Raw genomic sequence first — 19383 nt, forward strand, 5'->3', positions numbered from 1 at the left:
GGTGTCACAACACACACACACATAAATGTATATAGAAGGTGCTTGAGTTAATTAATGATCTATATATTATATAACATGTGCTCTAAACATCATTATTATAAAACCCTACTTTTTTTATGTCTTCTCTCATGGGTTAAAATACCCTTCCCCAATTGTTTCCTATATTTTTGTGGTTGCAGAAAAAAATACCATCCAGAGAGGAAGTTTGGAGGAGCTGTCTCCCAGGGCATCTTTACCTTGGTTTTAAACGTGTAGTGTCTAAAATCCAAAAATGGTATGCATCTCTTGTTTATCCAATATTTCTATTATTTTTCTGCAAAGTTGATTTTATTTAAAGTAGTGTCACGTGTACTAAGAGTCGGCCCTGGTATTATAGGGTTTCGATAGCTAGATGTTAAAATTGTAAAGCAAAAAGATTATCATTCCGAATGACAACAGAACCATTAAACCATTGTATTTTGATCGAAACTCATGTGGGCCGACGGAACTAAAAGATAAGCGGGAGGAAAAAGTTTGTCCAAATACAATATGTACACTATATACTTAATTGGGATTCATTCCAACGTCCATCAACCTACATCTCTTGAAGCCCCAATTTGGAGATCCTATAATACCAGAATCGAATATTCAAATTTAAGAACCTTTGAATCCAGAGTTTTTATTTGGATTCATATTGTTCAAACAATGATATCTTCATCCATGACAACAAAACGTTTCTAATTGCTAATGAACTGTTAGACGCTGGTGTTTACTGTTTGCTAAGCCAATCTGTGTAACATGCTCTAGCCTGAGCTTGTGATCAGGTGTCTAGAGTTAACAATGTGAGAAGGTAGTCTGTTATCTCATATTTGCTGTGCGCTGATATCATATCGCTTGTATCTTTGGTATCTTGGCTAAATGGTAATTTTAATTAAAGAAAAAACAACGAAGAAAAGCCGTGGAAATCATCCACTTGCTATCCAACATTTGAGATTACCAATTTTAAGACAACGCACATAGTAAATTTTAAAGCTCTTCCTAAAGCTCAAGGTTATAATAAAACCACGTACCAAATGGATCATATACCATAATTAAATGGAAAAAGATATTGGGGGATAGGAGGGTTCGACCTGAGACCACAAAGAAACGTTAATTATCTGATCACGTTACCTAGTTGTATTACCAAGCCTTCAGCCATCCAGACATGTCATATCTGCATTGTCTCGGCCTCGGTATTGTTTCTGATTTCTTTTCTCTGGTATTCTTGTTCCCATCTTTCTCAGGTGACACTAGGCTTTCAACAAAAGTCATCCCCACTCGAAAATCATTTGGCAATCCAAGAACTTCCGTATCATAGAGGTCTGAAAACTTTGCATTGGAAACTAGCAAGACAGAGTCACCATGTTCCGGAAAGCCTGAGCTATCGTCCCGAAAATTTAACGACGCAACATGAGAAACATCAGACAGAACAACAGACAATTTAGTCCAGGATCCCACCACCCCATACTCCTTCATCACGTACAACTCACTTACACTATTAATCACATTAGAGAATAAACAAAGGCACCCCTTAAGAACCCCAAGCCTGGGAAACACCGAGTTCGAATCAAAAACCCCAATTGGCAATGGCACCCCTGAGAATTCTTTCTCAGCTATATTATATGCCCAAATAATCATCGATTTTTCACTCAACCAATGAAGAGACCCTTCAAGAAAAATCCCAGCAACCCTCTTAATTAGATCAAAGGGGGGATCCGCAACCCTCTTCCATTGACTTGCTTTAAGCATGGAAACATAAGCAACAGTAGCAGAGCCAGAGAGAGACGATATAGCAACAACTGCATAATCATCACAGGAGAAATCATAGCCAAACCCAAACGTATTGCAAGTAGATAATTGATAAAATTGCAGGGGCAGAAGAGGTAATTTCCTGGACTCTAAAGTTGTAGGATTAAGCACATACAAAGCTGGGTGTAACAGGTCGTTTTGAACTAAAATTAACCCATCACACGAACCCCAAACCTTAGTCCATCTATTTGAAGAATTTTTAAAATTCAACTTTTTCTTAGTCTCTCGCTGGGCTTTCATCCTGGCAAGAACTGTCTTTAGAAGTTTTTTACAATTGGGGTTCTTGTAGTCGTACCTGGCATCATGAAAAAAGTCGGTAGTGTACATGCCACAAGGGTCGGAATGGAATGAAATGAGCATGAGTTTAGTTACGGAGGCTCTGATGAGATGCGTCTGGATTAAATTGGGGTCAGATATTAGGGATTTCCATGATTTCGAAACACACTTACATTGCCCAAGTGATTTAGCAGGGAGACGAATGAAAACATCAGATAATAACTCTTTGGGAAGAAGATTGATGTAATCTCGTCTTCCCATGTTGATGATGAGCACTATACCCAAAACACTTAACAACGCACCTTAGACTCCAACCGAGTATTTATATTTGGGGTGTTCTGGATTCTTCATATTTTGGGTGTTCTGGATTCTTTTTTTTTTTTATTACTAGTATACATAAAACACCTAAAAACACCTAACAACGCAACCCTCAACTCTAACTGAGTATTTAAATTTGAGATGTTCTCAATTCTTCGCTTAGTCTTTGACAATTTGATGCCTATACATGATATGTGATTGATAAAAAAAATTATAAATTGTATATTTTTTTTTTAAAACCAAAATTGTATATATTTTTGTATATTAAGTTTATAAGAACATTATTGAGCACTGGGAACATAAGGAAAATATTTTTTTTGATGTGTTTAATAAACTTGTTCTTTAATGAGGTAAATTTTATTCATAGACAATTTTTAAATATTAGAAAAATATGTGTGTTTCAATTTAAAAACACAAAAGAAAGAACGTATATTCACAATTTATAATTTTGTAAACTTTCTTATCTCAATAGTTAGATATTTGTTTTTCAATTAAATATTTTGGGTCCCTTCAAATTTATTTTATATATTCGGCACTTTATATACATTTGGTTATTTTTAATATTTTTCTTATTATTGAAAGAAAAAAAAAGAAATTCAATCTTTTTAGAATTCTAACAGAAAAAGATTAAAAAAATCCCTGTATTTTTCATTTTTTTAACTTTTATCCTTGTATTTAAACCTCGTGCTTGAAAATTTATAACAAGTGTCGAATGTATGGCACTTAAGATTTGTTTTTTATAAATAATTTTTTTTTCATTTTATGTTTTATTATAAAAATAATTATAATATTTATACATTTATCTGACATACACTTTCAAGCAATCGCATTTTTGCCCTCCGAACAAATTTTATAAAGATTGAAATTGTTTAAAAATATACAAATTTATATATATATTCTCTGCAATTGTGATTTATGCAAATGTAATCTCAGTGCATAAAATAGGACTATAATTAATATTGTTCCATCTTATTATACATAAATCTTTAACTCATAAATTGTAATCTTCTTACAAATATAAATCAATAAGTTGTAATTAGATAATAACTCTTTGGGAAGGCGAGTGAAAACATCACATAATAACTTTTTGGGAAGAAAGTTGATGTGATCTAGTTTTCCCATATTGATGATGAGCACATAGACAAAACGCCCAATGAGGAAGAGCAAAACTCTCAATTCTTACAGAGTAATTATATTTGGGATGTTCTCAATTCTTCATTTTTTGTTGAGTATTTACATTTAGTATTTTGAATTATATACATATATATATTATCTTTATAAAAAAAAATATTCGACATTGGAGAAATATGAATTTACTTTTTTGTTGCGTTTAATAAACTTACCCCTTTTATGTGATAGATTTTATTCATAGAAAAGTGTTAATATTAGAAAAAATATTTTTGTTTTGGATTTAAAAACAAAAAAGCCCAAAGGAGCATATTCAGAATTTATAATTGTATACATTTTCTTCTACCAATAGTTAGATATCCGTTTTTCAATTAAATATTATGAGTATCTTCCAATTTTATTGTCTCTCGCTCGCTCGGCTTCCATCGCGGCACAAATTGTCTTTAATAGTTTTTTACAATTGGGATTCTTGTAGTCGTACCTGGCATCATGAACAAAATCGATAGTGTACAGGGAACAAGGGTCGGAATAGATTGAAATGAGAATGAGTTTAGTTGCGGAGGCTCTGTGAGATGGGTCTGGATTAAATTAGGGTCAGACTTTCCATGATTTTGAAACACGCTTACATTGCCTGAGTGATTTAGCACAAGGCGAGTGAAAACTTCATAATAACTCTTTGGGAAGAAGGTTGATGTAATTTACCCATGTTGAAGATGAGCACTGCATACAAAACACCCACAAAGAAGAAATGAAGCTCTCAATTCTTAATGACCTTCTCAATTCTTTACAGTTTGATATCTATATTTTTTATAATAAGATATGTGATTAATTATAAGTATTTTGAATTATATTCCATATTTTTCTATAAAAAAATTATTCAATATTCACAAAACACCTGGCACCTAACACAGCAACTATCAACTCTAACTGAGTATTTATATTTGGGAGTGTTCTCAATTCTTTTTTTCTTTAGTATTTATATTTGACGGTGTTCTCAATTCTTCACTTAGTAGTTGGTACTACTTTGACAATTTGATGTCTATATATGTCTTTTTATAACATGATATGTGATTTATAAAATATATATATATATATATATATATATATATATATATATATATATATATATATATTGTATAATATATTTTTTCTAACTTCTGACTTCAAAAACTCAAAACAAACACTTCCGCTTATTTTGCTAAACACTACATAAAAACCAGAACTAGTTTAAAGTGCTAAAATAAACCCGAACACACTTTAAAAACCGTTGCCAATAGCCCCTTAGTTTTCTATTTTTACTAGACATCTTAGTTCTGGGTTAAGACATCTCATTATCTTAAGATCGTTCTAACTTTCTTTAGAAAATAAATCATGTTATCCCATCCACTAAAACACTCCTATAAAGGGTAATCAAAATAATATTAAGCTAGATAATTTCACCTTTTATTATTACATGCTATTTGGGAACAGTAACAGGGTGAATTTGATGGGGTAACTGAGAATTATGAAAGAAAAGACAAATAGCTGAAATATCATCCATCGCAATGCCTCTCCTCTTGTGTTTCCAAGCAGATGCAGCAGAGTCTACTAGACGTTTCGCCGCCTTTGCTCTGTCCGGAGTGGATGATACAATTGCAACCGCCTCTTCATTTGAGATAACATCCCAAACCTAAACAATAAACCGGATGTTAGTGTTAACAACAGAAACGGTGATGCAGTGAACAAGACAAATGTGCATGTAATACATAAAATGCATTTGTGTATCACATGTGTGGCCGTCAACAAAGTTTTAGAAGTCTGCAAATATACTGAAGTAGCAAAAATATTAATAATAGTGTTCTCTGTTTTAGGTTCTTTTACATTTGAAACTGAAACATTTCAGAAAGTAGTATGCATAGCCTGGGTATCCTTGAGGGATATAAATGTAATATGTTACAATTAAGCCCTCCATCTAGAAGAGGTATTGAATTCGTATCCTCCTGCTCCCAATATTCTCAAAATTAATTTGAACAGTAAATTTGATCATCGATTCAGAGACGAGCCTCTAGCAATCCACTCTGAGACCCAAAAACGAGCTTTCAAGTGAGGGATAGCGTTAAAGACAAAATATGATTCACCCAGCCCTCCTCTTAACACTCTAAGGTTTTTGGTAGAGCTGGTAAGTGGTAACCCAACACAGAAACATTTTTATTAATAAAGCACACAAACACATATGATCATCTTTGTGTTATGATAATTATGCCCCATATTCAGCACTTTGTAAATATGAAGCGGTAGTATTCAAACTACGCAGCAGATTACGGACAAACAAGGAAGAGAGCACCTTTATACTATACAGTCTATACTAAAATATATTTGGAGTTGCTGGAAAGAAGTAAGTTTAATAAAAAGAGAATAAGTATATGAAATCTACATACCCCGTCAGTTGCGAGCACAATAAACTGGTCTCTGTTTGTTATTTGTCGTTTTGTCACTTCAGGAACAGATATTACTCCAAAATCTTTTATGCAAAAGTCACCAAATGCTCTTGACATAGCAAGCCCGGGTGACTCTTCACAGGGCAGCCAGACCCTATGAAATCCAGGTTCATCATCCAAACAAAATATTCGCCCTTTGCATTGAAGTATCCGCTCAGCCTCATCTGTGAAAAACATAATTATATAGTATAGTACGTGCTTGAATACTTTATGAGAGAAAAGAGTGGAAAATATACTTACGAGGTAAATTGGGCTTGAAGTCGGTAGTAAGTTGGATTGCAGTTGTGCTGCCATCATCAGAAGTGGTAGCCAATACAGCACGAGAGTCTCCGACATTTGCTACCACTATAAGGTTTCCCTAAAATTTAACTTATTTAATAAGCAAGACCGCAGTACTACTATGCATAACCTAGTGAATAAAACTTGTAACAAGCCTCAGCTTAAACACAAGATTAATTATTGGTTGAAAACCGCCACTAAGATGCTATTTCATCCTATTTTTCACTCACTGAATAACTAGTATGAGCATGAATAACAAAAGAAAATAATAATGTGAAACAAGATTAGTCGAGTATTTGTTATCACTTTCGAATGTATCAGCCAGAATAAGAAACATATATACTTGTTAACAAACAATATATGAAATATCCTTCAAAAAACAATGTATGAATATATACTGAATCTAAACTTGGAGTTCAAATATTAGTTACCTTAAAGCAACTGGCATGTTTAGAATACTATTATTTATTAAAAAATTGGCTTGTTTCAAATACTAACGACCAGCGATCACCTGTCTAACCACAGTTAGGGAAGTAGTTCCGCTGTAGAAGGAATCAATTTTTCGATGTTGCCCCAGCTGTTGATCAACAAAAGCACAAGCCTTCAAGTACGACTGCTCCCACAGACTAAACCTCTGAAGCGTCTTTTCTGTTTCAATATCAAGATTTAGATCAACTGCAGTTTCAACAAGGGCATCCTGCCAATTGCACAGTAAGGACAGTGGCAGCGAGTCTCTAACCAACTTGGAAACAAAATGTCCCCATGGACCATGTCCATCAAATATCCCACAGAACAGCATGTCTTCTTGGCGCCCATATTGCTGCATACAAACAAAGATATCTCTCAAGCTTAAGTACAACCATTCCCATTCTCACATATGGATAAAATCATATCAATAAGTAGCCTAAGCTCGAAGATTAATCCACCTCTCTGAATCACTAATCTATGTTAATTATAAAGTTAATGAGCAACAACAAACCAGAGAGTAATTTGCTCTTTTTAGTAGAATAATGTTAACGGAAAGATAATGGCATTCGCAAAGTCTTTGAGGTTTCAATGTTCATGCAATGACAAAAGACTTAATCTTTAATATTATTTTACTCTAAACAACTGATGAACTATAGCAAAGTAGGAAAGATTAAAGATCTGTTTTTACGCACTTGAGAGTTGAGATAATACAGAATTGATTGCTAAATTTAATAGGCATATATGTATACACCAAAACACATGACACATGCACGCACACAAGTACACAATGTTTGCAGATACTGCATTTCATGCAATAACATTAAATACTTTATCTTCAGTCATTACTCAAGTTTACCAGACTATGAACAACTAAAATCACTCAACTTTTTTAAAAAATAGAAGGCCTGTTTAAGTGTTCATCATAATTCATTGAGAATAGAGCCTCAGAAATGTTAATGAGCATATATACCTCCCACACAATGCTACAGTCTTGGTTTACTCCTTTCTTGCCTCGTTTGGAGAACACGGACGTAAAGTTGTTTGATCCATCTACACTAACTGTACCCGAAGACTTAAGCATAAGTTCATTCCTCTTTGCTTCCTCTGCCATTGCTTCTACTGCCTCTCTACCACCAGAATTCCCCAATCTCTTCATTTTCTTTATCGACATGGACTTGGTCAATCCATTAAACATATCCGACAGATGCCCCATCGATATGCCCCTCGAAACTAAGAATTGCAACAAGATAAAGATACAGTTTTGTTGATTACACAATCAACACAATAATCATTAAATAGCAAACTTTGGGTTTATTACAATATGGCCGGTAACTATTGTGATCTGACTCAGAAAGGTATGTATATCCACAATAGAAATAACAGGATAAACAAATCCACTGGATCTGAAGAAACAAACACCTTTAGAGTACAAGAAAAGGTGAATAAAAAATAAACATTCCTACATGGATTTCCAATATCTCTAAGGATTATCAAATTGTCAGAAACTGAACATGATCACAACCACTGAATATACACTACAAAAACTTTATACTAATTGTAATTATGCCAGCCCACTTGTCCTAAACAACAAAAACGACAGCTTTTTGTTTATATTTACAGCAACCAAACAAGGACTAATGTTAAAAAAGACAGTATCAAACATACCCACATGAAAAATCCAACAAAACCCATGATTCTTTTAAGGAAAAAGTAAGAAAAAAACCTTGCTTTTCTGACAATGATGACTATGCCTTGAACTGAGAAGCTGGCATGGAACTTGAGCCTAGTTGCAAGAAAGTTGCTAAATTTGAGCTTAAATATGGAGATAAAGAAGAAATATACATGGCTGGTTATATATATGTTGATGAGAAAAAATTAGAAGAGCAAAAAGGATGGTTTTCTGGAGTACAAATGATACATACAGAGTGTATGTAATACATACATGTGATTGTATGGAAACTCAAGAGTATACAACTTTATGTAACTGATGCATCCATGCTTAGCCAAAGCAATGTCATTTACGATTATACCCTCATTGGAGGACTTCAAAATTTGATGGATACAATCGTACAAAACATCTCTTTGTTTTTATGCCTATTTGCAAAGAGTATATTGGATTTATTAGAAAAAAATATTTATTAGAAATGTAGAAAAATATTTTTTAAAAAGCGGTGTGGAACTTTGGATTCTTTTAATAAAGAAAATATAATTAATCAATTGCTTGCGTGCTATATATATCTGGTCAGATGCGTATATAGGTCGGCACTCGGCAGCTTCTTTTTTATATAATTTTGTCATGGTCATGTAATCATGTTCACAATTTTTACATAACACTAATATTTTTGATAAAATTAAGATAAAATAAGAATATGCATGATACTTGTGAAGCGCACTTGTTCAAAAAATGAAACATTATTCTGTTTTAACTGTTAATCGATATCTGTCATCTTGCATTTTCTAACTAAATTAGAGAAAGGGAAATCATCGATTTTAGACATTATCATTTTATCTTATTTATTAATGAATTCAGAGTATTTAATAAAGAGTATTCAAGCCTTCATTATTTAGCGGAGGTCGGAGAAGACCTCGATTAGTTGGTTGTCCGAAATTATATATTTCAACTGCAGCATAGTTGGAATATGTATTTTCTATTGGTTAATCATGCCCTTATTTAACATAATTAAATTTTGGTTACAACATCAACCATTAACAAATGCTCTTATTGTTGATCGTAAATACCTGCCGTACAGTTGGCTATAATTAGCTATGTCCTGGCATTTTTAATCACGAAATTAAATTAAGTCAAAGCTCTTTAAAAAATTATGCAGTGCAGGTTTGAAAGATAATATCTTTGTTCTAAAAGTCGGTGATTAATCACGATCAATCACCGATTAATCTCAGTTCCGTAGCTCGACGAATTGATTAAATATTTGATTGTTCTAATTAATCTCCGATTAATCACCGATCAATACAATTAATCTCCGATTAATCCTTATTCCGTGACTTCACCGATTAAGTTCGATTCCCGCTTTTTACAACACTGTTATTAGCGTTGGAGATTCTCCAGCGTTATTTGTATTGTTAAATTGGATTGTTTGAAATTTGTCAGAACCGTTTCAATAGAATTGGTTATATCTTCAATATAGGATGTTAATATCGAGGACGGGATTCGGCGCGCATCCTATTACTCTCATAAAATATACTCTCTCCATCCCATTTTAAGTGTCCTGTTTGACTTTTGAATTGTCAAATTGACCAAATTTTGACTGAAATTTACATATATAATATAATTTTTAAAAGTAAAAAAAAATTATGTCACTGTAAAGTACATAAAATATACTATAAAATGTAATTTTTAGTTTTTTAAAATAATAACGAATCTGTTCTTTATACTTCGTCAAAAGTTAGTCAATTTGACCGTTGAAAGTCAAAACATGACACTTAAAATGGGATGGAGGGAGTAGTTTGATAAATTAGTTTGAATATCATTTTCTTCTGAATAAATATTTATTATCTAAATTCTTATACAAAAAGGAAAAGTTTTAAAAAAATATTATGAATCTATGTTCTACATGCGTCTTAAAATGCGTGTCGAGTAATGTAAAAAAGTGTAAAGAAATGAGACGGACAGGAGTACTGATTTAAGTTGTTATTGATGAAATATATTACTTTTATAAGGCTATTGATGATATGGTCAGAATTTATGGATTCGACAAATATAACGAATATGAAGAGGTTGATTATAATTATAAACAGAAAACATGTTCACTCTGATTTGAAATATAAGTCGTTGACTTATATACGCACATTTTTAAATTTTGATTTTATTTAAAAATTTCATTTTTTCTGAATTATAATATTAATTTTATACCTTTATTGAGAAAAAATTTAAAAATAACAATTTTAACTATGCAATCAAAAGATTTAGAAATGATCTGTAAAAAAAGATTTATAAATGTGTGTCAAACAAAGCAAATAACCTATATTTGAGACCAAAAGGAGTATATATCAAAAAGTAAATTATGTTTATACACATTATTTGTGAATCTCATTCTTTATATGTCACGTAAATCTGATAAAAGCTTCTGTAGTATTTTTTGATTTGATCATTTATTATTATATCTGAGGCATGAGGAGTTTTGAGAAGATTCCATATTTAATTCAAGTATTGTGATGTGTTGTCTGTTTGTCTGATGAGATATTTTGCTGTGGAAATTATTAATCTCATCATTTGATCTCTTGTTTGTTTTTTATTTCTGAAGAGAATCTTATCATTATTTATCTATTTTCTTTGCTAAATAAGAATCTTATCATTTGATTGTAATACATTGTTTATACTTCTGCAGTTACAAACACCATTTCCCAGATTTATAAATCTGCTGTCGATTAATATGTGATCGATACTTATTTTGCAGTTAAAAAATATAAAATTAATGAATGAAAAATATTTATGTATATCTATAAGATAAAGATTAGAGAATTACTCCATAAAAAAGTCTTTCATGGTGGGATTAATGGATCGCTGTAGTGGAGTTTGCTTGAACATTAATATGTCCCGAGTCCTTGAGTTAGGCCAGAAGATCAGAGAGTGGGATTTTGCTATTATTACTGCACCACTTAATTGGATTCTTCCTCTGGACCCATAAAATCGGTGCGGATATTAATATTAAAATCGTAAGATTTTACAGTAACGTGTGGTGATTTTACGGATGAATTAATCCAAATTGTTAAATAATTTATAAATATCTTTTAAAATTTATCAATAAGCCATATAAAATTTATCTTTTAAATGAACCATCATTCATGTTAGGTATTTCAATTTTTCCTTCTTTCATATGATACTTCCGTACACGGATATTTTTTTATTTTTTTAATAAACACGAATACAATTTTTGGAAAATTTCTGTCCTCCATGAGTAAATTTATTATTTAACCAAAAACGAAAGATGTCGGAAAGTATTTGGACAACAGAATTTTATTGTCTGAAGAAACAAAGCCGAAGGCCCAATCTCTTCAAATTCTAGCCCACATTGTCCGAAACTGGGCAGGTGATTCGAGACATCAACCTCATATTCTGGGTCATAATATTCTTTATGGATTTATGTTGGCAGCCCATGAAAATGTGATTGCATATATATAAGCCCAGTTGATGCAAGTTTTAGTACCAGGTACTTCGTACTTGTCCTGACACTAATAAAAGTCACACGCTGTCAAGTCATTGTGCGTCTCTTTCAAACAAACTGGAACAAGTGGGTTACGTGGTCCCACACTTACACCGACACTTGGCCCTGTACTCCCTTCCTGCTCTTTGCCTGTTTCAGTGTTTATTTATTGCTCACAATTTTTAGTACGGATCCTCTGTCTCCTTGTTGTGTCTCCTTAGATGTCCCTTTTATTTTATTGGTCAATTTTCCTATCTCTCCGGCGATTTCACTCTTTAAAGTCTATTAGTTTAAGTTTTTAATATATAATTAAAATATTATGATATTTAAAATGTCAACTTTATATTTTCTCACTCATATTCTTTTGTGGCATAAAAAATTAAGTTTAGGATGTACAGTTTTTTGGTCAAAAAAATTAGTAATAATTGCTTCTCCCGAATGTAGAGGTGAATTTCCTTCGTATATAAATACATTTGCTTTTCAGAAAATATCTCATTATACAAAAATTTAATTTTAGTATACTAAATATTATATAATAATATTCCAATATTTTAATATAATCTTAGTTATAAAGAAAGTATTTTTGATTTTTAATATAATAATATTAAGAATATGTTTTCAAAAATTTAATTAATTATTTAATATAGAAAATATAAAAATAAAAATTACTATATAATATCATATTTATACCATATGAAAATATTTTAGTTGATTATGTATTATATGAAAAAATTATATTCTAATAATTAAGATATACGTTATATAAATTTGAAAAATTTAATATACTTCAAATCTGATAAAAAACTAACAAAGAAAGTATAAATCACACCTGAGGGAAGGAACCGACCAATAGGAGAAAAGGGACATACTAGGGTGTACAACAAAGGGGACAGAAGATCCGGGCTCCACAATTTTATACCCACTCCATCGTAATTTAGCGGAGGGACTTCTTCTCACGTTTTTCTACTGTTGAAATTGAAATTGTAAGTATTTATGAGCTGAAATTTAAGAATTTGAAATATTTAATTTTTTAATATTTTTTATAATATAACTCGATTTATATATTCAAGCATTTCGAAAATAAAATATAATTTTTTATTTTTATATTTATAACAGTTATTTTGATAAATTATACAGTATATATTTATAAATTTATCAAAATTGAAAGTTATTCTTTTACTTATAAAAAATAAGCAAATTCCTTAAGATAAGCATGATGGTCCGGTAATTTAATTGGAAATCGATTAATATGGTAAAAGATAAAGTATTCATGCACGAATATATTTAAAAAATTAATAAAAAGGAAATAATTTCAATTTATACGAATTTCCTTTTAAAGTGAAAACAATGTGAACACATTTAGGGGCCGTTTGGGTGAACTTAAAATAAGTGCTTATTACTTAAAGTAAAAAAATGAAGTAGAAGTTATAAGTAAATCAAGACTTATAAGTGATAAAAGTGTTTGGGAAATAAGTAGAAGCCGTGAGACAAAAGCTAGTAATCATAGCTTTTTTTAAGTATTTCTTGACTTCTTACACAAACGGTACAAATAAATGCTTCTAACTTATAATTCAGAAGCCGGGCTTATAAGCCCCCGCCAAACACCCACTTAGTTTTAATTATTGTGTTGCTTTCGAGGAAGTGTCATGGTTGATGGCTTTTTGATCGTATATTGCGATTTTGTTTATTTAATTAATGATCGTGTCATTTTAGATGAAGCATAATCTTTCGTGCTTGATTATTTCTTTCTTTCGTCTATTTTTCTCTACCTCTCTAGCTTCTTCCTTTACGCGGATATTTGTTTTTCATATGGGATTTCTTTCCGGTCATTGAAATTTTATTGGCTAAATTTCGGAGCCATCTCTGCATGACCTTTTGTTTGTCGGTAGACTTTTTTGAATAAAAATTATTCTTTTTTCTTAGTTCCGCGGAATTTGCTTTATTTTTGAATTATTTTTTCAGATACCAAAATTTTTATCTAATTTTATGAGATTTCTCAACATTCCCTCTGGTTTGATAAAATATTTCATATACGAAAAAAGTTTTTCCGATCATTTCAGTATTGTATTGTGATACACTCAGGGGCCGTTTGGTTGGGGGCAGTTAGGAAAAGGAAAGGGAAACATGAAGTCTGATTCCCTTAGGTGGTGTTTGTTTTGCAAAAAGTATCATTCCCTTTCCCTCTTTTTAGTTTTAGGTTTACCCAAAATCCTCCATACCCCATTACCCACCACCCACCAGGTATTTCCTTTCCCTTTGATTATTTCTTTTCATTTTCATTTATAATCTATTTCAGAATTCATTAAAACTATAACTAATATGTAAAATATATTAAAAAACAAAAATAAATTTTAATATAGTATTTAGATATTAAATTTTTTTTTGATATAATTTATAAGTCAAGCTATTTAAAACATTAATGACATTTTTAAATAATAAATTGTATAAAAATATGAAAAATATAAATAAACTAGGGGAATTATCTTGTATTGTTTTTTCAATCTTATTTTCAAAAATACTACCTTATCCAATCTTATTTTCAAATCTCTAAAATATTTTCAAAAATACTACCTTTTTGCAAATATTTTCCAAAAATACGGTGGTTGCATATGCAACCATATATGCAACTACAAATCCTGATTTCAATTTTCAGTTTTCAAATGTCATTTTCGACCTCATCTTTGGAGTCGATATATATATATATATATATATATATATATATATATATATATATATATATATGGATTCCAAATATGAGGTCGAAAATGACATTTGAAAACTGGAACTCGAAATCAGGAATTCAGTTGCATATATAGTTGCATATGGTTGTATTCAGTTGCATATGGTTGCATTCAGTTGATTCTATTGCAATCTAATGGCCCCGCCAGGGGCACACCATACATCCGTTGCAACTCACAGTTTTCAGTTGCATTTAGTTGCATATGAGGTTGCATTTAGTTGCATATGAGGTTGCATTCAGTTGATTCTATTGCAATCTAATGGCCCCGCCAGGGGCACCCATACTTCAGTTGGAACTTACAATTTTCAGTTGCATTTAGTTGCATATGAGGTTGCATTTAGTTGCATATGAGGTTGCATTCAGTTGATTCTATTGCAATCTAATGGCCCCGCCAGGGGCACCCATACTTCAGTTGGAACTTACAGTTTTCAGTTGCATATGAGGTTGCGTGCAACCTCATATGCAACCTCATATGCAACGGAAAACTGTAAGTTGCAACTGATGTATGGGTGCCCCTGGCGGGGCCATTAGATTACAATAGAATCAACTGAATACAACCCATATGCAACCATATATGCAACTACAAATCCTGATTTCAGGTTTCAGATTTCAAATGTCATTTTCGACCTCATCGTTGGAATCGATATATATATATATATATATATATATATATATATATATATATATATATATATATATATATATATATATATATATATATATATCGATTCCAAATATATGGTTGCATATGCAACCACAGTATTTATATGTAGTTGCATATATGGTTGCATATGCAACCACAGTATTTTTGAAAATATTTTAGAGAAGGTAGTATTTTTGAAAATAAGATTGGATAAAGTAGTATTTTTGGAAATAAGATTGAAAACGTGATTATTAATAAAAAAAGCCCAATAAACTCTATTATTATAAACATAAATATATTTGAGTCTTTTGATATTATTTAATCTCTTAAAAATCAAATATAAAAATAATCATATAATTTTTCATTCCGTTTCCGGATCAAAACCAAACAGGTAGTACAATTCAGCACCATTCCTTTCCTTTCTCTTCGTTTCCCTTTCTAAATTCCTTTCCGTTTCCATCAGTCAAACCAAACAGCCCCTCACTGGCATGAAATTCTTTTGTTAAGAAAAAAATGTGAACCTGTCTGGATTAAGTCGAGTCAAAGTTCTGCTCCTGATGAGGCTACTATTTCAAAAGACGAACAGAAGTAAGAAGGAGATAAAAAATTAATTGAAGAGGCAGAAAATAACAAAGTCCAAGATGATAATTGAGGAATCGACTATTTTTTTATACACACACAAGTGTATGGCATGGAATCCAAATTATATTCAACCGAATTTCAACTTTTATTTCAAATCCGAAACCCATACTTCTCAACAACTTTATCTAACTCACGCAATAATAAGCACGTTAAGTTATCATATGCTCGCTTATCAGATTGCACTTATCACATTTCTTTTGTGAATTTTAAAAACCATATTTTTCCTCGTCTATTCTCTAAATTTGCTGGAATATATTCACATGATTTACTTTTTAAAATTTTGGACTCACTTTAAATCATACTCCATCCGTCCCTCTAATTTCTATACACTTTCCTGAAAAAGATGTCCCATTCAATTCTATATATTTCAAAACTTTCCCAAAATAGTAAAATTCTATAATATAAAACTCAACTCACCCACTACTTTCATCTACTTTTCCAAATCTATCACTTAAATATTAATGGGTTCCACCACTTTACCTACTTTCCTTTTGCTTTCTTATTACTTTACAGTAATTTATACACTTTTCTTAATCTCTGTGTCAAAAAGAAACGTATATATCCCCGAGGGACGGAGGGAGTAGTGATTTGCCTTTTTCACGGTAGAAAAAGTTTTGATAATATATTAAATTATTATTTATAAAGTTCTCCATAGCTAGATAGCAATTTGAAATTATATATTATATTTTTGATGTTTTAGAACATTGGAGATGTTTAATGCTTTGAAACTGAATTTGAAGATATAACCGTGTAGTTTGTTGGTTATTTGAGGACTGACTTATCAATACTATACTATTAAAAGCCGAAACATTAAAAATTTGGTCGGTTGGTACTTGAGCGAGTTATGAGCCTATTTATATAATTAATTATTTTTTTAACTAAAAGTATTGTCTTTTTTATATTTTCTGACAAAAAAACTCAATTTTTTAAAAATAGCATTGGACAACATAACAATTATCTTTTTATTTTTTAACTGTAATGCATTATCTTTTTCATATTCCTAACCAAAGAGCCGATTTTTCAAATATAACACATGCAATATACATATAAATCAGATAATATTATTATATATAATTATTAATATATAACGGATGATATGTTTCAACTAAATACATATCTACATTTAATATATAGCGTATCTATACTATACTATAATAAGCCAACATGGGTATAATTTGTCGTCGTACAAATTTTTGGTTTGGTCATGTTGATTTGGTATTCACTTTATAACTAAAAGTCTGCTACACATAGAGTTCTCATAGTCTTACATCTCTAAACAGTTTGATATACTATAAGATAAAAACTCCACCGTTATTCTTTTAAATATAATTTATAATTAGTTAAAAAATAAAAAAAGTAAATTTACTATTATTAATATATATATATATATATATATATATATTACTATTATATAATAATTAATAATTAGTTTAGAATTATATAGCCGCCGGTGCTTTGCACGGGTTTAAGGCTAGTACTAATAAAACTTTTTTATTATTAAATATTAATTAAGCATAATATTTAATAAATCGATCAATATGATCGATTTGTATTTCAATTAAATTTAAAATACAGACGATAAAATTACAAATGTTATAAACCACCCGTGCTTGACACAGGTTATAAGTTAGTATTATATAATAATAATAATAATAATAATAATAATAATAATAATAATAATAATAATAATAATAATAATAATAATGATGATGATGATGTTAGCGTAACAATGTTACTCATATTGTATTGGTTTGATTAATAGTTAGAAGTAAGAATGAATTGAGATCTTCTTACTTATTCAACTCATCATTGTCATGTGCTTCAACTCCTAAAAACATAGAAATCTAGTTGGCAATGGTGAACACTGAAATTTAGGAATCTTTTAGATAATGGTTTATGGATAACTGAAGCACTTGTTGGTTAGTTATAAAAGGGTATTTATCAAAATTATTTTAAACTTCTAAACTTATTCGATTCCGAGTTCCTACAAAATTGCTAATCTTTGTGAATTTGTTGTGAATGCAAATCAAAATCATTTTAAAGTTGTTGAGGTGAATCTATATTTGATACTATAAATCTCGCACCAGTTAAAGGGATTACATTATCAATGTTTCAGAAAGACATCCATTATTTATAGGAATTAAAATCCATACTTATTATGAAATTATCTTGTTCGCCCATAGTTATTTATTTCAAATACTTAACTTTCAGAGCAAGTTAGATTAGGTTGATTTTTTCATGACTCGGAGGAGGCAAAATGCCATTATATAGATGATTTATCTGATGATTCTAATACATATTTTTGTATTAAATACTATAACCTTGGTATATTTTTTATCGAAATTATTCGAGTAGTATAACATTTGCTTTATAAGATTGGTGTTATATATTCCATGTTCTTTGGATTCTTGTTTCAAGAATTATAGTATAAAAGATTCTTGTTCGTTGGCGTCAAAATTATATATTTTTGTTATTTTATTTAACAGGTGTTTTTCTTCTCGATTTTTCGCGTGACAACTACATTTCTTGACTATATCTGTCCCTGCACATATTATTAATCTCGGATAAATACATATATAAAACACCCATAATTTTCATTATAAACAAAATCTTTTACACTTGACTAAAATTCACATGGAGTGGAAGACTTCAAAGCAACTCACTTGGACAAAATTTTGTATCACTAATTATAACATAAATTATATCATAAAACTTATAAAACTTTACACCTAATATGCAGTACTTAATTATGTACTTTTATTATTTGCTAAAGAAAAATGCTAAAAAGTTAAATACAATAATTAGATCATGAATACTAATAGAAATTTTATTTTAAAAATACATAAAACACAAGCATATCTTCAGTATTTATTTAAAAAACAATACATTTATATTTAAAATATCTAGCTCTTAAATACATATACATATTTATTTTCAATCTATGTCATTTTCCTTCCGAAACCATTGACCCCATTTATAACCTTTCCCCCCAATAAACATAAATTCTCTATTTAAAAATTTCTAGCTCTTAAATACATATTTATATATATTATACTATTAAAGCTGAGATATTAAGAGTTTGGTCGTCAGTTGGTATTTGGGTTGAATTATTATTCTACTTATATAATCAACTAGTTGGGAAGCCGCGCGTTGCGACTGCCTATAAAAATTATATTAATGATGCAATATTAATATTTGTAGAATAAAATAATTTTGTGGCATAACTACCCTTGCTTGTAAGCATCTTTATTTTTTAATATTGTATAAACAACCTTCACTTAAAAGTTGCTTGAACGGAATAAACCAATTATGCAAAACAAATATTATAAAACAATAACCAACAAACATACACCACTAATAGTTAACCACCGAGTTAAAAATCGAGTGAGAGAACTATTATCAAAGAGACTTGTGCGCTACTCT

The 19383-nt window shown here is 30.5% G+C and overlaps 2 protein-coding genes across 3 annotated transcripts; both read right to left on the reverse strand.

Moving 5' to 3' along the window:
- Positions 1-942: 942 nt before the first annotated feature.
- Positions 943-2448, reverse strand: LOC108198481 (F-box/kelch-repeat protein At3g06240). The gene has a single exon (XM_017366238.2). It carries the CDS (start codon positions 2362-2364, stop codon positions 1159-1161), a length of 1206 nt encoding a protein of 401 aa, XP_017221727.1. The 5' UTR covers positions 2365-2448; the 3' UTR covers positions 943-1158.
- Positions 2449-4949: 2501 nt separating this feature from the next.
- Positions 4950-8734, reverse strand: LOC108222148 (probable protein phosphatase 2C 34). 2 transcript variants are annotated; one of them, XM_017396089.2, is made up of 6 exons: positions 8497-8734; positions 7744-8003; positions 6817-7125; positions 6267-6384; positions 5967-6190; positions 4950-5218 (listed from the first exon to the last, which is right to left on the reverse strand). In XM_017396089.2, exons 2-6 carry the CDS (start codon positions 7984-7986, stop codon positions 5006-5008), a joined length of 1107 nt encoding a protein of 368 aa, XP_017251578.1. In that variant the 5' UTR covers positions 7987-8003; positions 8497-8734; the 3' UTR covers positions 4950-5005. The 2 variants fall into 2 exon arrangements, with proteins under 2 accessions (XP_017251578.1, XP_063941595.1); XM_064085525.1 differs by lacking the exon at positions 8497-8734 and having other exon boundaries at positions 7744-8128.
- Between the last annotated feature and the right edge of the window lie 10649 nt (positions 8735-19383).

The sequence above is a fragment of the Daucus carota genome, chromosome 1 (genome assembly GCF_001625215.2).
Source record: "Daucus carota subsp. sativus chromosome 1, DH1 v3.0, whole genome shotgun sequence".
Classification (NCBI taxonomy): domain Eukaryota; kingdom Viridiplantae; phylum Streptophyta; class Magnoliopsida; order Apiales; family Apiaceae; genus Daucus; species Daucus carota.